Raw genomic sequence first — 21588 nt, forward strand, 5'->3', positions numbered from 1 at the left:
TCACTAAACTAAAAAACACTAAAATTATTGAAAGTCGAACAATTCTACCAAAATCACCTTCAGTAGTTGCATATTTAATCCAATTTTTGAAAATCTTTCTTAATAGTATGCCGAATTTATATTTTGTTATTTCTAAATTATTTATACGCGGCATTCCCTGACTGTTTTTTTCAGATCATTTCAACCAATCAAAGTAGATGAACGTCAGCTGATGGATGACAGTAGCCAAACATATTGGTCAATGTTGGTTAAGTTCATTAAAATTTTGTATAAGGTTCAAATTAAAGGATTCTAAAGTGACGCTTTACATTATTTAGCAAAATATGGAGAATCGCAACTAACGAGTCAAGCCTCAAAATAAAGATGTCAGCCTTTTGTTGCTTAAAAAATTGTTTAGATGGCTTCGCTCTAAATTCTTCAATTCAAAATGTATCTAAACCAAATCCAATTCACTTAGACACCTCCTGTATGGGTATGTGAAAGTAGAAATATACCTCTGTGATTTCTGATTGATTATTTCTAGGATATGAAGTTGTCATTGTTAAAGGGGGTCAGAGGGTCTGTGGTTCAGGAGCTGTTTTGGGTAGTGCTCCATTAGTGCAATCGAAATCATATTTTGAAGTCAAAATTCAACAAAGTGGTTCATGGTCTGTTGGATTAGCTTCAAGACAAACTGATCTCAGTCTAACAAGAGGTTAGTAAACCCCATCATCTTAAAAAAATTCTTGCACACTATGTGACAAAATTCTTGACTTCTAATCTGAAAATCTCTTATAATAGTAATTACATTTGTTTTAATTAATTAGAATCCCTTTTCTTTATCTAGGAGGAATGGATAAATACTCCTGGGCTCTTTGTAGCGATCATGTGATAAGACATAATAAGCAAGAACTACACAAAATAGATATGTCGAATGTGGATTCTGATATTGATTCATTGCAAGAAGGAGTTGTTATTGGAGTCGCTTTCGATCATATTCAAATAAGGTTTTACTTGAATGGGAAAGAAATTGATTATGCATTGCCTAATGTAAAAGGCAAAGTATATCCAGCTTTATATGGTACTGGTTGATTATTCAGCAATGCATCAGTTAACTCCTGTTCTTTGCAGTTGATGAAGGAGCTATATTAGATATAGTATTAGATAATTTTAATTACCCACCGCCCTCCGGATTTGAAAGGATCATGTTGGAGCAGTCACTTCTTTAATCCTTCTCCAAGGATTAATTAATGTACATAAAGTACATAAGCAAAAAAATCACAAAACTAAGCTGTTTACAGAGTCTCAAAATTGTTTTGTTAGTCATTGTGTAACAAATAATTGTTGTAACACTTAAAAATTCATACATTAATCTTCATGTACAAAACATAAAATGTAAAAATGTAAGAAATATATGCATAACATAATCTCTTCAAATTTAACATCTTGAAAAATTACTTTTTGTTATTTCTTAATTCCTTAGATTATTTAATTTAAAGTTAATTATATTGTTTTTGGGTTTTACTGAAAACTTTTTTCGTCCTTGGTAATATTGACAAAAATATTTGTGCCTAGAATATATATACTTTATAAGTCATTATTTATTCTGTTTATTCAAAGCAGTCATCTGGGTCCACAGTAAAAGTTGTGCCCAGGCAACTGTTTAGAAATTAGAGTCTTTCACATTACAGAATGAAGCTGCAAATTGAACTGCATAATTTTTATCCTAAGTAAAGCCTTGAGACCTTTGTTTTATATGTATTAACCATATTTATACTGCATATATGGTTATTCACATTTACATTTTCAGTATTGTCGAGAGAGACATTTGCCATTAAAATGACACTCATGTGGAATCTTGTATATCCTAACATATCTTGGAGTAGACAAGGTAGATGTCGCCAGGCTACGGTATACCGCAACCATTGTTTTATTGTGTGAATTTAATTTGTAAAAACCGAATCATGAAATGTCTTGCAACTTTGATGTATGAGCAAAAAAGAATTATGCCACTTCGCATGCTGCTCCATTCTCTAATGGGTAGGACTCGGCAAGTTAATTATGTAAATATGTATCTAATACCTTGAATATGTTTCACAAATATAAGTGTGATAACTCCCAACAAGGATAACAGACTTTCAAGTGCTAAGTGTGAGCCCACAGCACAAGATAAATCCTACCTAAACCTTGTAAACTATTTAAAAGCATATATTTTTCAAAAAAACTTCAAACATTTTTATTTTTTACTCAAACTGATTCACTACTGACAGTATACTCCACCTACATCTCCACCCAACAAACCAACATTAAATTAACGACACTGGTTTACCCTGTCGTCATAGTGCAGCCTGAGATGGCTTTCGGTATATAAACCAAATTTGGTTGAAAAAAAGCTTTTTCCTAAATCAATCAATTTCAAGCAACTTTGGACCATGAAAAAAACAAAGGCGCCTTCCAGATCAAAATGTGCTATATTATTCTTCTATTTCTGTTTATAAATGATTACGAATGAATGCCTCAATTTAATTCGAAAATGAAAAATTCCATGACGTTTAGTAACCACCCACCTTTATGAATTTGTAATGTGAAAATGAAAAATTCCATAAATTCCTAACCACCAAGCAACTAAACATATTAAATTAAATCAAGAAAATCGAAAATAGAAATTCAGCGATCATAAATCACAAGTATCATTTATACATATCTGAAACATCAAGAGGTCAGCAAGACCGGGAATACGCCCTATTGTCAACATTTCTAAACTTGCAGTATATATATATTTTTTTAAGTTTTAGTTATAAACTAAATTCTCGAACAAAATAGAAGCCTAGAAATATCAATGCTTTTTTTTTCGGCCACCTCATCCTCACCATCCTCATTACATGTCCCTACCAGAGCAGTTGTGTCATCTGTATTTTTTCTGCAGTCGTGTATGCTCGTCCCGTTCCTTGTAGGTTTATGCTTTGTTCTAGATATTCTCCAGGATCTTCTCAGGTATTTTTTCGTCTATCTAGCTATAAGTTGCCAACACTCGCATCATTACGTTAAAACGGTATTGATTTATACCATAAAAATCTAGAATTCTAGAGGTTTCTATAATGCTGGAAAATGGTATTTTAAATTGACTAAATTTTTCTTTGCACTTAATTCTTAGTTTTTTTGCTGAAGAACCCATGGTCAGTGTGATTGTCTTCCAGTAGATTAAAAAAAATCAAAAAATGTTTTAATATTTTATTAATGTTATACTTGACAAAAATAAAATAAAATGTAAATATTTCGATTATAAGACTCTGTTAATAATTTAAACATTTTATACATCTGCAACATTCTAATTATACAGTAATTTAAAATTTAAGATCGATGTCACCACATCTTAAGTAGGTACAATCATTTCTCACTTTTATTTAGTCCACAGTAAGCAATGAATATTTTACTGCATCCGAAAAGCGACTTAAGCTTTGCAACTCAAAATCACATAATTGTATTTAATATCTTGTGCAGTCAAATTATATATGATAGCGCAACTTCCACATGAAATCATAAGTTTTGGCGAACTCTCACTGCAGAACCTATAGCAACTAAAATTAATTTTCATAGAAATTTATGATCTGCCGTATTAAAAACCTACTTAGTTCTTAAAATTCGCAGTATCTCCTACTACCATATTCGATTTTCAGTTTGTGGTGCTCTCATCACACCTACACCACCGCCTAATCTCCTGTAGTTCATTGAGCCACATAAACGCCATTGATTTTGCTCAGTATCGTAAAATTCTATAGTCTTTAGGTATGCACTGCCATCAAAACCACCGACTGCATATAATTGGCCATTAACAACCGCCAATCCTACCTGAAATGTAATGTTGACTATTTTTTACCGAAGTTTTGACTCAAGTCTGTATGGCGACAATAGAAGCAAACATGTTTGTGAAAAGTTGTGGAATAGTATATTGCGCAACAAGTGTGGTGAGTACATTTAAGTCAGCAGCGGTACGAGCGGAGCACAAAAGGCGGTAGAAAAAAGAATTTTTCTGTCAAAGAAACTACCAAAAGTCATTCATCCTGTTGCCTTGTTCATAGCTTAATTGAAACTGGCTCGCATTCTACTCTGTATTGTTTCAGGGGGGCGGAGCTAACGGAGGGGCATGAACATTGTCTCGGATGACTGATTCCCATTAAGGTGGAAGATAAAGACCTAAGTCGCGGTTAATATTGTTGCTTATAGATTTCTATAGATTCGCGGATTTTTCGTTGGTGGAAAAATTGATTACATGCAGTTTTACCTAATAAGATTTGATGATCGGTTTCGTGATTGTGTTCGGCAAATGCTGATGAGTTTATTCATAGTCCTAAAACTGTTTCATGTTCTTTGAGTCTAGTTAATATTTTTTGTCAGATTTCTCCAATGTATTCTTCGCCCCATATGCATAGAATTTTGTAAACTCGTGGTATCTCAAACGGAATTTTGTCTTTGATGGATCGAAGATGTTGAGATATTTTTGGTAAATCTGGTTTTGATGTTATATTTCTTAAGAACTTTTGATATGTAGTCAGTGATGCTTTGAATGCAAGGAAGCACAACAATGGCCAATGTGGGTTTGCTTTGGGATTCATTGTGGAAGGTAGTGGTGAATTGTATTTTGTTATGGACGAAAATCTTAACTAGGCTCAAAGAACATGAAAGAGCCTTAAGACAAACTCATAAGCAGTTTCCAAACACAATCATGAAATAAGTCATCAAATCTTATTCGATAAAACTGGAATTCTTGCATGTAATCAAATGTTTTACCAACGAGAATCTATAGAAATCTATAAGCAACCAAAACAATCTGGACGGCGAATCAAATCTTTACTTTTCACCAATATGGGAATCAGTCATCCGAGACAATGTTCGTGCCCCTTCATTTAGCTCCGCCCCCCTCAAACAATATATAGGCAGGTCCTGAGTACAATGCAAGCCAGTTTCAGTTTGGCCCTCAAGAAGGCAACAGGATGATTGGCGAAAAGTCAGGAAGTTTGATTTATAAGCAGCCGACGCACACGGATCTGGGAAGACATTTTATCACGCCAGTTTTGTTTTCCTCAGATCTGAGCCACTTTAGACATTTCCACCGTATTACAGCACAGGTTTGGGTGCAATCGAATTTTTTCTGAGTGAATGTATTGTTACTTGCAAAAATGTACCCGAAAACTAAGATCCTAGAATAAATATGGTATGGAACTGTTTGAACCACTCATTTATTGATCCCATCAGCTCCTAACTCAAATGCCGTTTACCATATTTGTTACATAATATACTATTTAAATTGTCTGTATTTTTCTAAATAGTTGTTAATTCTCATTTCTTATTACACAGAACACAAAACAATATTGAAAGCAAAGTTTTTATGCTTACCCCACTTCTTCTTGAAGTCATTGCAACAATGGGACTCCACGTATTTGTATGTGGGTTATATCTTTCCGCGCTACTCAATTCCATGCAATCATCTCTACCACCAACCGCATAAATTAAATTATTAAATACAGCACAGCCTAAGTGTTTCCTTCTTGTTGACATAGGGCTAACTAGTGACCATTTATTATGACGAGGATCATACCTTCAACAAATACATACAAAATTGAAAATGTATAAACCAAAATCTGAAGCACTCACCTCTCAACAGTATTCAGAGGCGATTGTCCATCAGAGCCTCCAATTGCATATAAATATCCACCCAGAACAACCACAGCAACTCCAAGACGTCGAGTTGTCATTGGGGCTACCTTCGTCCATTTATTTTCCTTTGGGTCATATCTACAAGCTTAGTTTAAAATTTCTATTACTACAAAATTGCATCATTTCTCACCTCTCAACGTGATTTAAGCACTGAACACCATCTTGTCCGCCAACCGCATAAAGTAAGTGATCCAAAACTGCTACACCTACGCTAGTACGGCATGATGTTGTTGGAGCCACATCACACGACCACTGATCAGTTTGAGGATCATATCTATGGCAAACACATTTAAAAATTTAAAATCTTTTTTTGTTTTTCAAAAAAAACCTAGGTACCTCTCTATGCTGTTGAGATAACTTTGACCATCATGACCTCCCACAGCATAAAGCAGATCATTTAGAACAGCCACACCCACACCACATCTCCTCTTGCTCATTGGGGCCACCATTTTCCATTCCATTGTTTGGGGATCAAATTTTTCTACTGATGCAATAGCATCACCGCTGCACCAACCACCAACCGCAAATAATACCTCGCCTAGATATACCCGTTTAATCAATCTACTCTGCATTCTTAAAATTAATTAACTTTAAAGAATATACATTTAATTGGTAATTATTCGTTGCATTTTAGAATTGAAGCATTATTTAAATCAAAATAATTCCAACCAAAAGTAAGTAGAATTAAAAATTCCCAAAACCAAATAATTATTATTAAACCTACAAAAATATAGATGGATAGGAATGCCCAACTTGAGTTCAAGAACAAATTTTATAATACTTTAACTACTACTGCTTACTACCTGCCATTAGGTTGACTACAATTCCATTAAAAACCTGGCTGATTTAGACACCTTGTTTAAAATATTTCAATTTTTTTTTCAACTTTGGTGCAAATAACATTCATCTGCAGATTTATTTATTTATCAAGGGCCAATGGCCCAATATAAAATAAGATTCACATAAGCAAAATAGTAAACAACAAAATAAAATAAAATTTGCCTTTAATTGACTTTAAGATGTTATTGTTTTTAAGATTTCGCTGTACTCAGAAAATATTTTTTAATGTGTACTGTTTTGTATTTAAGATATATCAGGTCAGCAATTTTTGATAAAGTAATAATACATTTGAATAACTAATCCATAGTAGTTACTGCATAAAACTTTTCGAAGAAAGTATGAAAGTTCCCAATACGAATGCAAAAAATTCATCACCTCTACGTGTTGGTTTTCTAGGCCTTGTTCGTGGACCTTGCATTAAAGGTCTTTCTTGAGGTAGCAACAAATAATTCTTGGCTTCATCTACTAAATCTCTGCAAGACTCATCAGAACGCACTAGCAAATCCGATCCAACAGTTCCCACCAAAAATTTTGGACTTAGTAAAGGGAGTCTAACATGTTGAAGAACAGATGGCAAATGCTGACGCCGTTCGGACACATTATATTTCACCCAAGACATGACTGCATTAAAAACTTGTTCTTCAGTCCTGACATTTAGCTCATCACTAGCAATTATATCTATCAGCTGTCCTACAGGCAGTAATAAAAATTCTTCAGATTCCATAACATCTTGAAAGTTGTGTTGAGTGAATTTATCTGCTATTCTTAACAATTCTCTGCATGAATGGGTATCAGCAAAGGCGCGTATACCAAGACAATTTGAAGGATCTAACTGCCTTTTTAAAAACTCACAGCAGATATCTTGTATTTCAGTTAATTGAAGCAAGCATGCTGCTGGAAGCAACATCTGAACATTTGATTCCTCAACTACTATGTGTGAAGTGTAACAAAAATCTAAAAAAAAAAATGCATTCCATTTATTAGACAAATAAAAAAAAAATAACACACCAATAAGTAAATCCATAGCAAGTTCATCAATATCCCTAATTGTGACTTCAGTTTGTCTTGATTCGGCAAGCTCTCCAGTAAACATAGCCCGAAAGTATGGACTACAAGCGCTGAGAATTACTCTATGTGCAAAAATCTTCCTTCCTCCAACATTTAGTACAACATCACACAATTCTCTGTGCCTTCGTAAAAGATTTAACTCTGTAAGAGTATTTTTGGGATGTTTATCAGAAGTGTGAGACAGACGGGCTGGAGATGGAGGACGATCACCACCAGACATTTCACCCATTCTATAAGAACCCCTCAACTGGGAGGTGAGCTGCAATCTTAAGGGCGGTGACGCCCAACCCCAAACTGAGTCTATCTATAATAAAATTGTTTCCAAAATTAAATCCTCTTCAAAATAGTATAAACACAGCAAAGCGTACCTTTACGTTGTTTGAAAACACTATGAGAAAAGACTAGTATTCACGCTTTTCAAAGATATCCAAACACAAAAAGACAATCTTTTGAATACTGTATGTTCTAATTAGTTAATAAGCCTAGGAAGGAAATATTTGCTAAATAAATCACGAAATAACTTTACACTTTTATCATAAACATCAACATGGTTGTCATAAAGCTATCTAATATCGAATATTAGTAAGTTGCTATCAATATTTACGTTATGTGGTAAATCGTTTTAGGTATTTTCTGTCTAAACAAATAATACGGAATTTGACATTGACAGCTTGACAATATTGACATCGGCAATCATAGATATATAATTTATCTGGTTAGTGTGTATTACTCCAGGATGCGTAGGCGGAAAGGAGAGTTACAACGGTGATTTTTCTTGCATAGGAGGATAACAGTTTAGCATCTTGATGCCGTTATTTTGAGTCTCCATGCAATAAATATCGCATGAAAGGAGAATTGGTCTCCTGCAGTTTACGTATTTAGTAGGTGGGCAAATTTTTATCTAATTTATATTACAGGACAATATTGCTAATTGCAATGTTCTTGTGAATGTGATGTTAGTTTTTTATTTTTTGTCACGTCACTTTCACCTCTAGCTGTCGACTATTAGTTATAATCAACCACGGAGTACTACACTAACAAAAAAAAGAGCCTCAACTATTCCGGACAAACACATTCACATAAACCGCAATGTCCATGGCTGTGAAAATGTTAAATGTTGCAAACAAACGGGTTAAGTGTATAGGAATTACTGAATTATGGAGGTATATGCGGAAAATCATTATCTTTTCTAGGAAAATATTCATGCTGCCTGCGGGGCATCACTTTTTACCAAAGTTGGGCCACTATATTATCTAATAGCCATAAGGTTGAAATCCATAACATTTCAGTGCACCTTAACCGTTAACCGCTTTCCTCTCTAGAGATAGAAAACCATAGAATATAGAATACTTTTTTTATTCTGTGGTGATTACCAACACCATCAAGCACTATTGTGATTTTGTTACGGTAGGAGCAATTCTATGGGAGCGAAGCATTTTTTCGTAGTGCGGAAGTGTGCTTAAGCAGAAAAATACCTTATACAGATAAGCTTAGTTGACTGGGGATTTACATTTCCCATAATTTCGTGCTTTTACGTGTGCTCTTTGCATGAGGTATGTAACAACAACCGTAAAATATAAGTATGAAGTACCACTGTCAAATTGATTGATATCCATTTTCAGAAACATGGCGGAAGAATTAGATGTGGAAGCTATGTTGGAAGCCCCTTATAAGAAATCGGTATGTACTTATTAGTATTTGAAATTATTCATTCGTGCTACGGTTGATTTCTGCCCAGATGTGATTTAATAGCTACCTATATTTCTTTCGAAATGTCTAATAGTTGTGACGTATAATTGCACTCAAATGACATGTTTAGGTTTTTTAAAATTTAATTGAAACGGAGTTCTGCATCGTCTTGCGGACTTCTGTTTTATTAAATTTTGTTGAAGTAACGTATTCAGTTATTAGTTACATTTTATTGTTTCTTTGCTTTGCTCATTTTCCCAGAAAATTCCATATCCGTTACTTATTTTTGTACTAGGGTAAGAAGTAACTATAATTTAATTCAATATTGCCACCACACGTGCTATCTGTACCCAAAAATCTATCGTGTACCTTAAGCTCCGAAACGGATATAGTACTATGGCATCTCACTTTATGAATTTTGGTGTATTTGGAGGTGTCCTACATTTTTCCATTGTATACCGGGTACGCTTCATACTCGTAAAAATTAGTGTATCTGGTAATACAGGCAAGTTTTGCTTTCAGCTTTGGTTATTTTAAAAATAAATTTATTTTTTTCTCCAAAGATATTTAAAAAAGGATCCCGCTTTATTTTTCCTTTAGAAAAAAAACTTGCTTATTTACATTAAATTATTATTTATTGCAACTATGGTAGCAAAGTTGGCTGAACATATTAAAAATAAGCGATGATCACTGGATCTTTTAAGGTATTATACTTTTATTGTATTATGTTTTGGCTTAGTTATCTTCAAAACATTCAAGGTGCATTTTTGTCTCACACTTGAAAAGACAAGTTTTTGATAAAATTCTTTAAAATTTATAACAGAACTTACATTTTTTAATATTTCTTTTGCCTTCAAGTCTTGATACAAATCATCTAACTTCTCTAATGTATCCATGAAAGAAATATAGTTAGTTACACCGCCAATCAATAGCAAAAAGCAAAAGGGCACATTCTTTGATTTTGCCACTTTTGCTTATTTAAATTATGCCCTGTTCTTATATGTTTTCTACATAAAAGTCTAATTTTATATTTTAGAAATCTGAGCTTACATTTTAATTGGGCTATCAGCTCCCACCCTATATCCAGGTACATAATTACATTAATTTTTTGTTAATATTTGAGTAATTTTTGAGATATTTTTATTTATATTTAATTTATATCTTAAAAATATTTCGATTTGGATTGTTAAATATTATTGGCTGAAGATTATTTTCTCATCATAGGATGTTACATGAAATGGACAGGATCCTTCGACTTCAGTTGAGTTCCAAACAGTAAGGTGCCTTTACTGAGGATTCTTCAGGAGTAAAAAGTTCATCATTTTAATTTTGTTGACGTTAAGTGTAATGTACTGAACAGAAATGTTCCAGGGTAAATTGACCGCAATTAACAAATTTTTAAATCTAGGCACTTGAGTTTGTTTGTAAAATAAAAATATGTTGCCATATTTGCCAAATAATTAAAACTGGGTTAATTTCCAATTTAAAATATCCTGAATTGCTTTGGTTAGTTTATTTTATCACCCTTACTAGCAACATTTTAAAGTAAAGAAAGCAGTCTAACAGATGGGCCATGAAAAGCGGTTTATATTTTTTAATTTGGTCAAGCGACACATTGCTGCATATACTATTCAGTGAATCTAGTGTAGCGAAATTGTTTTTTTTTTGTATGAAAGTAGTAATGGTTAGGATGTTATTGAACTAAATTCCAAACAAAAAGCTTAATGTTAAAATTTTTTAGCATAACAGATTAAGGGAATGACAAGGATTTTCGAGCCAGTTTCTGGGCGCGAAGGCACCCTAGAGCCTGTTCAAATATTATTTCAAAGATAAATTAAATTGTTTTCGATCTTGGAACTTTAGTTGCAGATGTACTTTTTAGAGTATAAACATTTTTAAACTACTTGTCATTGTCCTGGATTAGATGAAAAAAACTGGCTCCCAATTTTGGTCAATATTAATATGTTAATAATTCAGGAGTAATAGTAGTCTTATGTAGGTCTATTTTTTCAGAAGTATTCTTGGGTGAAGTATTGCAGCATTGTTCCTTTGTAATGGCGTCACGACGGTAAGTCTAGTCAGGGCTAGACACGTCTCAAACTGTTTAAGCCAGAAACTTCCACACCAAACTTGGGCATCGAAATTTTATATTTTTAATTGATTTACTAATTAAAAATCGATTTTTCATTATTTAATGCTGTTTTGTTTTTCACCACCTTCTGCATGGTCTTCTTGCTGTTCATAGGACGAGTACAATGGCAGGACCAAGGAAAATGGTGAATCAGGGAAGCATCGGAGTTCAGAGTAAGTTGTGTCTCAGTTAATAATGAATATATTAAATTCAAAAAAATTAACGAAAAACAATTATTATTACTAAATACCTATTGCTAATTAATTTTTGAGCTGTGAATAACAGTAGCATCATCTATAAGCAAGTCAAAAAAAGCTACTCCGAGTTTATTGAAAAGTTGTTAAGAATTGACAGCAATATGCATTTTGAGAATATCTAAAATCCCCAACAATTTGAAATTTAAAGTACTAAAATAAAATTGTAAACAAACGATTACAAGATGCATTGTGTAATACAAATTGCGTTCTAACTTTGTCACATGAAACATTCATGCACCAAACCAACCTAAACATATCAAAGGCAACATGTCTTAATTTTTTCCCACAGTTGTTTTAACGGGTTTGAATAGTAAATGACTTTAATTGAGCATTGATTTCTAATTGTCAAAATCTAAGAGATTCTATTTCCAGTGTCAATGAATAGCTTAAAACCAGTGATCCCCTTGCCTGTGTTCTATCCTAAGTAAATAAATATTAAAGGGACATTTATTATTTATTTGTGTATATTTAACACTATTACTACAAAAAGCGGAAAGAAGTAGTGTAATTATGAAAAAAACTAAGTCAGCGGCACTGCAAGGCACAACCACGAGTATTATGGATGTAGTAGTATCGCCGAAATACATTTTGGGAACTACATAGTCGTAGGACTTTGGGAAAAATCCTGTAAAGAAAATCCACGATGGGAAACTCTTAATGTACCGCTAGAGATCGTAATTGATAGGGATATGGAAAATTATGCTAAGGAAATATACTCGCTCAGTAATATTTTTTGTTGAAGAAATAAGAGCTTAATGGAATTTGGAAAACTAAGTGTAGAAAAGCACTATTTAGCACTTAAAAATTTTTACTACTATTTGTTTCAACATGAAAAGAGATTATGTACAAGATACAAACTTTTGCTAGAAGAATGCATAATGCTAAATTGTGTTTACTCCTTCTGTCTATAGAAATAAATTAAAATTTGCATAACATTTTCACTATCAACTGTTTTCTACGTTTACTATTGCGACCATTAGTTCCTGAAATATATGGTACTTTCAAGCACTAATAAATCATCTTGTCCCTGCTAATGCAAACAGAAAGTAAATGAACGAATTTTTCCTCATCCCCATCGCCTGACCAAGGTGAGATCAAAATGCTGTCGGCTATTTTTGAACGATTTATTTAATTTTTTAGATTTCTTTGTTTAAGCAACAAGTCGGTGAATTGTTAAATAAAATTGTACATTTTTTGAAGACCTGCGAATCGTCCAGAACTCATTTATCATAGGTTTGTTCAAAAATTTTAAGTTTGTGCTGTTACATATTGTTACATATGTTTTTTCATTGAAAGGGCTAAAAATGACAAAAAATTGTTCTTTTCACTTTTCGAATGGCGCAGTGCTAAATGAATTCCACAAATATGTAGATGACTTATTTTGAATCATTTTATTGAAAAGAATTAAAAAGTTGAAATACCTTCGACATCTTTGAAGTATCTTGCGACTGATAAATTCGTATTTGCAAATTGCAAATTAGCATTTTCTAACGGAAATATTTTTTAGTTTGAGTTTATTTACAGTTGTTTTGTATTTTACAATTGTTCAATTACAGCAAACGCAGAAGCCGTAGTAAAACTCCTAAGCGAAGCAGGAGCCGATCTAAAGATCGGCGCAAGTCGGATAAGGACAGGGATGACAAACGAAGGAGTCGTAGTCGCGACCGTAAACGGTCGCGTGACCGTCGCAGGTCCAAATCGAGAGATAGACGGTCAAGATCAAAAGGTAAAGAGCGCCGAAGATCTAGATCCAGAGGAAGAAGTCACTCGCGCGATCGCAAAGAGAGGTAAACATTGAATTCACTACTAATTACTTTTTAGCTTCAGCGTTAATTTGCGTTGGGTATTTACATCCTCAGGCCCTTAAATTTTTGGTAAAGTCTGTTGATAGATATAAGGGCAAGCTGTAAGAATGAAATATGGCCGAACATGTCCGTACTTTGCTTAGAAATCGCTATCATCGCCTGTTCTAATTATTATTTGTTCTATATTATTTGCAATATGGATATACGATTGTTCTCTTGTTTTCTATATGTTCTGTTATGTTAAAAACTTCGGTTTCTATAAGTTTGAGTACATTGGAGTTAACACGGGGAAAAACATTGTTCCGACGAATAGCAGATTTCAGTTGGTGCCAAACATGTTAAGTGGGATTAAATATACAGTGGTAAGGTGGAGGAAGCCTTAAAACTGTATGCCCTAGATTTTTTGCATAATTATCACAGACGTATTCCTTTTGTAGGTTCAAACTTTATAGAATCTCAATTAATTGCTTTTTGGTATAATCTTCGTGAAAATAAATGTCGTTATTATACATGTAGCTTTGGAATGTTGCTTCTGTGTTACATGAGAAAGGGGTTTTAGTCAACTCTACTGTGATAATTTGCATTGTCCATTACATTGACGCTATTAGGAGGAATGTTTGGAACTAGTTTGTTTTTAAACCAACTTTCAAATAAATCAGCGGTGGTGTCTTCATGGTAATCCAGAGAAGAATCTTTAATATTTTTTTGCAGACAGAGAAAGTCCATTTGGAATCCAACCATCTTTAGAGCCAACATGCAAAATACTTATTCTTTTAACTCTTTTTGATGGCGCGTTTGTTTTACACTTATCAGTTGAGTCAGCCCAACCCTTCTCCGTTGTATCATAAGTGTCGAACCAGGTTTCATCCAAGTAAATAATTGGCCTTTGTTGTTCTCTATAAATCCTAATTTTTTTAGACATTCCAGTCGCCATTTCGGAATTCTAAAAGATTCCATTAAAACTTGCCGTTTGTCAATTTTTTTAAATCTAAAACCCATGTGTTGAATACCCTTCCATAAGGTAGTTCTGCCACATTTAACACCGGTGTCATCTTTTTCAAGCCTCCTAATTAAGATATCTAATGTAGGCACGCTTTGTTCCTCGTATAACTGGTAAATTTTACGCCGTATTATATCTTGATCACTTTCATCTACACTCGAGAAAATCGCATCGCTGCCTTTTTTCCTCGCTGAAATGGGATTATTCACAATTTTCCATACAGTTGATGTTGGAATTTTGGTCAATGTGGCCGTTTCTTCTAAAGATGCTTGCTTGCTGTCACCACGTTCAATGAGAGTCAAATAAACATTGTTCATAACTTCCTTAGTCTCAATAGAATAGTGTTTTCTACATTTGGGCGGGAGCATCTCCTGAGATCCACTAGACTCGCACATATTTTGCATAATTCGCACACAATTCAACACACGCTGTATTACACACGAAATAAGAATGATTACTAATAAACTTAAACTAAGTAGTATACCAAACCAAAGAATATTAAACACAGGTAGGTATAAAATTATTTTCTATTACGGACCACAATTTTACCTGAATTTAAAATTTAGGTACTAATAATCCCATTCAAAAGCAATTGGTGACTTTCTTATATCTATGAACAGATCATACAAACTTTGCCAACACTTCACAAGGTACAAGTAAAGTGAATTATGTATATGCTTTTTATGCGATCTACCTAAGGTTAAATTAGTATGGGATGTCATGCCAGTTGTTTTCGCATCACGCTGTAGTGTTGCATTTATTTATAATTTCTACATAATTGAGCAATTATAAAATTTAATCATATGACGGTTTTTACTGTTTTGCATAGTGTGTCCATAGGTAGTGATGTACGGCGGATCTCCAAAACGGTAAGAGTTACGAGATCGGTCCAATTTGGGAAAAGTTGAACATTTATTTTCGGGGAATGTAGATATTGTCCCGAAAAACTCAACGAAACTATCCAAAAATCATGAAATTTGAATTATCCAATCTGGAAATTTTCGATTCGATTTCGATTTTTATTCCTCCTGTTTTTATTTAACTATATTTTATACCAATTAACATTGTTTATTTGAATAAATATTTTGCTTTGGTTTTATTTTGCACTTTTTTTAAATAATGGCTAATTAGAATTAGCTAGTAGTCCCAAAAACTGTGTTTAGTGATGATCCACATGAGCCCTCTAGACCACTGCCAAATGCAAATTATTTTTCTTTATTTTCCATTTTATTCTCAATTTGCTTTCTAAACACAATTTTCATCATTTGTTAATTCATAATATTTACTTACTAATTTTACAGAAATGAATGAAGTAAAATTTTGACTTCAAAAAATTTTGTCATTTTAATCAAAATAAATAATTGATGTTCTTTTATTAGACAAAAATTTAATCATCTTGTAAAGATTTATGTTTCTAAAAATATTTGTAGTTTTATTTTTAAGTAAATCTACAATGCATGAATTTTGATTAATTATAAAATTTACTGATTCGCTAACCTTTTTTGTTTCCTAAAGGGAGAAAGTAAGGAGACGTAGCAGCAGGGACAGAAAAAGTCGAAGCAAAGACAGAACACGTAGCCGGGATCGTAAAAGGTCTCCTCCATCACCTGTTGCTAAACCGTTTGCATCTCGATCGATTCGTTCACGTTCTCCTCTAGGCTTGCGAAGTCAATCGCCGCTGGAAGAGCTTAGCCCCGAGGAGAGAGATGCAAGAACAGTGTTCTGCATGCAACTGTCCCAAAGAATTAGGGCCCGTGATCTGGAGGAATTTTTCAGTTCAGTAGGGAAAGTAAGGGATGTCCGAATGATAGTGTGCAATAAAACAAGACGGTTTAAAGGCATTGCTTATATTGAGTTTAAAGATCCTGAAAGCGTGGCACTGGTAAGTTTTGAGTCAATTTTATGTTTGCTCTTTTGATGTTTATATTTTTAAAGAATCATTTATTATTTTAGGCACTCGGTCTCTCAGGTCAGAAGTTGTTGGGGGTGCCCATTATAGTTCAGCATACTCAAGCGGAGAAGAACAGAATGGGAAATTCCATGCCAAATCTAATGCCTAAAGGTATGACTGGGCCTATGAGGCTTTACGTTGGATCTCTGCACTTCAATATCACTGAGGATATGCTTAGAGGAATTTTTGAGCCATTTGGGAAAATTGAAAATATTCAATTAATTATGGATCCTGAAACTGGCCGGTCTAAAGGATATGGATTCATAACAGTAAGTTTTCCTCTGTGGATACTCATATTGTCATTAAAATTATATTTCAGAAGTCAAATTTTATAAAATCTTGTATATTAAATTTGATCGATTCACTCTAACAAGCAAACAGAAGCATTCGCTTTGGATAGAAATTTTTAAAAATAAAACACGTCAACCTACTTACAGATTTGATATTTTGATCACATGTTTTGAAATATTCATATTTGTATTTACGCATTGTTTGTGATTTTTTCATTCTCAGAAGTAATTTTTGTGTAAGATACAAAATAAAAAGTTTTCTCAAGCTACAATGATTTTGCACTATTTAGTTTATAATTATTATGGTGACCGAAAAAATACCTTTGCTTTTTGATAGGGTTGTGGAATTGACCGGTCAATTTTTTTTTGTCAATTGACCAGTTAATGAGCGAAATAATTCTAAAAATACAATGAAATTTATAAACATATTTATAAATTTATCGTATTCGGGTATTCCTTTAAGGGTGATGGGTGACATCATAAATGGGTAAAAATTTATTATAAATTACATATTATTAATAGTGATAGACAACATTCTACAATTGCAAGATGTTATTTAAAAATTAAAAATTTCTTAAATTTAAAGTTTAAAGTAAAAAAAAAGTTCAATGTAAGGCTATTTGGATCATAATAGTAATATCAAACGAGATTTATTTTCTTAAAATTATAAATTGGTGCTAATTGGCGTAATTGCATGTTCATCTTGCTTATCAAGTAATGTCAACAAGGGGGCTCTCTATATGTACCGAACTAAGAACCGCACTTTATACTAATGTGACAAGATGGCAAATTGTGTTCTCATGCCGTCACTTTATACCTATACTAAAAACTGTAGATACAATAAGTACTTGACATAAGTTTATATTTGGATTTATTAATTAATTAAGGTTAACCATTTCAGTTCCGGAACTGTGACGACGCCAAAAAGGCACTGGAACAATTAAACGGCTTTGAGTTGGCAGGGCGGCCAATGAAAGTAGGAAACGTGACGGAACGGATTGATCTACAAAGTCAGGGCCCGTCGCTTTTAGATTCTGACGAACTCGATCGCTCTGGTATCGACTTGGGAGCGACGGGACGGCTTCAGCTAATGTTTAAATTGGCTGAAGGAGCGGGCATGCAAGTGCCCGCCGCCGCCGCCAATGCTTTAAGCATGGCAACGGGCCAACCGGTGGTGCCACAAGTTCAAACCAACACTACCCCTCCCATCGCCACACAGTGTTTCATGTTGAGCAACATGTTTGATCCCAGCTCGTAAGTTTTACTATATTCCTTCTAGTTTTTTCTCTTGTAACAGTAACAGCAATCGATTAATTTGGTAATTGCTCTTTTATGAAATCTTAATATAAAATAGATCAATCAATTAATAAAAAATCGATCATCTAGTCTGCAGTTGTTGGACTGGAAATTGTAAAATGATTTTTTTTTCTTTTTCGTAACATTTTGTTATATTTACGTAAGTGTAAGTGTAAATTTTCACAGCGACGCATGATTTCAAAGAATTTTTTTTGTAGACTGACATCTAAATTATTTATTAATTACGCATATTAAGAGCATTTTCAACGTCATCAGTAGGTGATCAAAAGAAGCTGCAGTAGACATAACCTCACTTTTGGCATCCCTCCTGCATGGGTGGGGGCCCCTCCGGCTGCGGGCGGTGCTTTGCCCCCCGCGGGCTGATGGGTACCCGAGCTAACCTAAAAAATGACTAGCCCTTTTGCGTCCGGTGCGTGGCCGTACAAAGGAACGGGGTGCTTGCAGGGGTTTTCGGTTTTCCCCGCGGACCTTCCCGCCGACCTAACCTAAAAATGACTAACCCTTTTGCGTGTCCGTTTTCGTGTGTGGTCTTGGCCGTACTAACTGTGTTGTGTGGGGGGGGGGGGGTGCACGAGGTGCGCGCTCTCATCTACCGTTATTTGTTAACGAAACCAGCGGCAAATTGTTAAAAATGATATTACCAACGCGTCGATGAATAACACGTTTCTTTCGGCAACGAAGTGTTGGTCCAAAATCACCGCGTGTGTGGGCGTGGAACGCGGCTGGGTGACGTAGGCCCGCACGAGGTGCTCGCGTCGACCGTCCTGTGTTAACGAAACCGGAGGTGCCCATCGGTGGCCACGCGCTGGCGAATCATTTTTTTTAGATTAGCTCTTGGACCGAACGGCCCGCGCGGGCGAACCCCACCCGGAAGACTGTCGCAGCCGGAGGGACCCCCCATCCCGGCAGTCGGGATGCCAAAAGTGAGGTTATGTTTGCTGCAACTCCGTTTGATCATCTACTGTAATAATTTTTTTTTATCTTTTTAAAGCGCATAAATTGTGCCCTGATTGGACATGCGCAGTGCCATTAAACAATGTTGCCAGCAACTTCGACGATTTCCTATACTTTAGTTAGGGGCTGGAGTGATAGGATGTTTTCGGTAGATTTTAAACAGTGATGGTATTTCGACGTTTGTCAGTTATAATGGTCCTGCATGTGCTCTGCATTCAACATGTTACTTAGTCAATATATTAATGTTTTGCAAAAATTTATCCAAAACTAATGATCGTAAAAAAAGTAAGTTTTACTGCGCATCGTTCGGGCTCAAAGAAATTTGTGTCGTTGTTAAAACTTTTTGCCCAATATATTAAATAACATCCAAGTATACCCATGTATAGTAAAATATAAAATAACACATAATCAGCTCAATTTAATAATTGAAATAATTTAATAAATGTTACATTAAATAGAATTCATTAAAAAAATTAAGAAAAATTCGTTGTAATAATTTTGAATCAATATCTTCAGATTGCAGTAACATATCTCATATTCGAACACGTTGACAATAATTTGAACCATTAATAATGCCACCAATTTAATTTACCCCACATGGTTATTTTAAATTTTATGGCGAAGGTGAACTAGGCTCATAATGGCTTTATTTTTGGTTTTAGAAAAAAAAAACCTTTCATGTGGACGATTTGTTGATAAATATGCAGCTTATAAAGTGTACCAATAAAACAAGTAAATTTTTGGAAATAATTGGAGTAAGTCAGCGGAAAAAATACTACAAGTTAACCAATTTAAATGACCTCTTAATTTCAACAATTAAAAGGTTAGCATTAGTGCCGATTTCATTTCTTCACACTATATACCACACGAAAAGCAATAATATTAGTAACGATCAAACTACAAACAAATCCTATGCTACTGACCTATCCCTGACATAATTTCAAATATTACAGTATAACCGCTTAATTAAAACAATCTTAATTTTTTTCTGCCCTATTAAATTTCGTTAGGGTTCACATTATTACAAAATTTAATTTCCGCATGGTAAGGGTGACTTACTTGCTGCAATTGAAGGAGAAATATATTGCAATGCACATTTATTTTTTAAAATTTTACAAAAATATTTTAAAAATTTGAAAAATGTATGTTCCCTGAAACATTTTCCTGAAACAATTTGCCGGAAACGCCGACGTCGCTCCTTACAGTCGTCGAACAAAAAGTATTCATGAATTACTGCGTTTCAGGGAAAGCAACTCAAATTGGGACGTGGAAGTGCGGGACGACGTAATCGAAGAATGCAATAAACACGGGGGTGTGTTGCACGTTTACGTCGATAAAGGATCACCTCAAGGAAACGTATACGTGAAATGTCCATCGATTGCAACGGCAGTCGCGTCAGTGAATTCCTTACACGGTCGGTGGTTCGCTGGGAGAGTGATTACAGCCGCGTACGTACCATTGCTAAATTATCACTCCCTGTTCCCTGATGCTATGACTACGACGCAGCTGCTACTACCATCCACTAGAAAATAATTATCAGTTTTTTTTTTTGGTTGTACAAAGTATTTTTCACTTTTATCTTGGATGATATTGGAATTGTGTAGACTTCAAGATGAAACATTTAGATTTGTTATGTTTTCCGTATATTGATTATCAAATTGATTAATGAATAAATGATAATAAATGGTTGGGTGTTATTTAGTACCAGATTGAAGTTTTTCGGTAGAGCTGGTAGGCATTGGAGGAAATAATGCCAAACCAAATAATACCAAACATTGCGGCTGACATTTAGCTTCGCTTGGCCAGGTTTGAGTTTAGGCGTAGCATTTTTGAGATGTGCGACCACCATATTATCTAGTACCTATATTCTCTACACCTAAATGCCTTTGTTATTGTCAAAAAGTATCGGGATCTGCTGGGGGTACCACATTCACTTTAGTCTGCACTGTACTGGATTTTTGATGTCCTAATGACAGTGTGAAGTATGTGCTCGCTATATTGTAGAGGCGAGTCAGTGACGTGACGGGTAAGTATTTTATTTTATTTGCTATAAAACCGACAAAGGAATTATTAAATAAAAAGCAACAGCGATATCGGCGGAAGTTAAGCAATTATGTCCTAAAGCGTAGCATTAAATTAATCACAGGCTGTGTTTATATATGGTATATTCGAAAGAACAGGGAAATTTATAACTGCGGAAGGATTAAATGGAATACAAAGGAGTAGTTTTCCTTTTGGGTTTTATCCATCACATTTTTGAAAGTTGCACCCACGCTGTTTAGACGCAAGAATGAGAAATTTAATAAACTATTTTCAAGTTTACATTGTTGTATCGTTCCTCTTCACCACCACCATAACTACTAGTAAGTAGTAGGATTTTGATGCATCTACCTAATTTTCTATTTCAATTTCAAGATTTATCTAACGACTCAAAAAATGGAAAATGCCGGACGAGTAGTATTTTAGATGGGTGTAGAAACATGTATGGAGATTTTGTAGATAAATAATTGAACTTCTTGTCTGAAACTAAATTTTTTTCAGAAATGTTAATTTTTTGGACATCCGGTATGACTTGCCATGAAAGTCGTGTAT

At 34.3% G+C, this 21588-nt stretch overlaps 3 protein-coding genes across 4 annotated transcripts; 2 read left to right on the forward strand and 1 right to left on the reverse strand.

Moving 5' to 3' along the window:
- The first annotated feature begins 220 nt into the window (after nucleotides 1-220).
- On the forward strand, nucleotides 221-2835 carry LOC132696399 (SPRY domain-containing protein 7). Its single transcript, XM_060661202.1, has 4 exons — nucleotides 221-472; nucleotides 524-694; nucleotides 827-1060; nucleotides 1111-2835. The coding sequence occupies exons 1-4, from the start codon at nucleotides 364-366 to the stop codon at nucleotides 1206-1208; spliced, it is 612 nt and encodes a 203-aa protein (XP_060517185.1). The 5' UTR covers nucleotides 221-363; the 3' UTR covers nucleotides 1209-2835.
- A 398-nt stretch (nucleotides 2836-3233) lies between these two features.
- On the reverse strand, nucleotides 3234-8265 carry LOC132696300 (kelch-like protein diablo). Of its 2 annotated transcripts, none has more exons than XM_060661047.1 (9): nucleotides 7971-8265; nucleotides 7543-7906; nucleotides 6910-7488; nucleotides 6031-6232; nucleotides 5825-5968; nucleotides 5632-5772; nucleotides 5374-5575; nucleotides 3608-3828; nucleotides 3234-3548 (listed from the first exon to the last, which is right to left on the reverse strand). In XM_060661047.1, exons 2-8 carry the CDS (start codon nucleotides 7829-7831, stop codon nucleotides 3637-3639), a joined length of 1749 nt encoding a protein of 582 aa, XP_060517030.1. In that variant the 5' UTR covers nucleotides 7832-7906; nucleotides 7971-8265; the 3' UTR covers nucleotides 3234-3548; nucleotides 3608-3636. The 2 variants fall into 2 exon arrangements, with proteins under 2 accessions (XP_060517030.1, XP_060517029.1); XM_060661046.1 differs by having other exon boundaries at nucleotides 3234-3557.
- A 711-nt stretch (nucleotides 8266-8976) lies between these two features.
- On the forward strand, nucleotides 8977-20682 carry LOC132697300 (RNA-binding protein 39). The gene is made up of 8 exons (XM_060662671.1): nucleotides 8977-9155; nucleotides 9225-9282; nucleotides 11537-11595; nucleotides 13236-13466; nucleotides 16000-16366; nucleotides 16438-16704; nucleotides 17627-17979; nucleotides 20241-20682. The coding sequence occupies exons 1-8, from the start codon at nucleotides 9151-9153 to the stop codon at nucleotides 20527-20529; spliced, it is 1629 nt and encodes a 542-aa protein (XP_060518654.1). The 5' UTR covers nucleotides 8977-9150; the 3' UTR covers nucleotides 20530-20682.
- Nucleotides 20683-21588: the final 906 nt, after the last annotated feature.

The sequence above is a fragment of the Cylas formicarius genome, unplaced genomic scaffold (assembly GCF_029955315.1).
Source record: "Cylas formicarius isolate icCylForm1 unplaced genomic scaffold, icCylForm1.1 PGA_scaffold_1__22_contigs__length_36826433, whole genome shotgun sequence".
NCBI classification, from domain to species: domain Eukaryota; kingdom Metazoa; phylum Arthropoda; class Insecta; order Coleoptera; family Brentidae; genus Cylas; species Cylas formicarius.

Bases quoted from the DNA above. Each gene is read 5' to 3' on its own strand.
- LOC132696300 (XM_060661047.1), bottom strand. From the start codon at position 7,831: ATGGGTGAAATGTCTGGTGGTGATCGTCCTCCATCTCCAGCCCGTCTG. The intron at 5,773-5,824 runs GTGAGAAATGAT...CTAAGCTTGTAG, and splicing joins TGCTTAAATCACGTTGAGAG to ATATGACCCAAAGGAAAATA. The intron at 3,829-5,373 runs GTAAGCATAAAA...ATTACATTTCAG, and splicing joins TGACTTCAAGAAGAAGTGGG to GTAGGATTGGCGGTTGTTAA.
- LOC132696399 (XM_060661202.1), top strand. From the start codon at position 364: ATGTCAGCCTTTTGTTGCTTAAAAAATTGTTTAGATGGCTTCGCTCTA. The intron at 473-523 runs GTATGTGAAAGT...GATTATTTCTAG, and splicing joins CTTAGACACCTCCTGTATGG to GATATGAAGTTGTCATTGTT. The intron at 1,061-1,110 runs GTACTGGTTGAT...TGTTCTTTGCAG, and splicing joins AGTATATCCAGCTTTATATG to TTGATGAAGGAGCTATATTA.
- LOC132697300 (XM_060662671.1), top strand. The intron at 16,705-17,626 runs GTAAGTTTTCCT...TAACCATTTCAG, and splicing joins AAGGATATGGATTCATAACA to TTCCGGAACTGTGACGACGC. The intron at 17,980-20,240 runs GTAAGTTTTACT...ACTGCGTTTCAG, and splicing joins AACATGTTTGATCCCAGCTC to GGAAAGCAACTCAAATTGGG.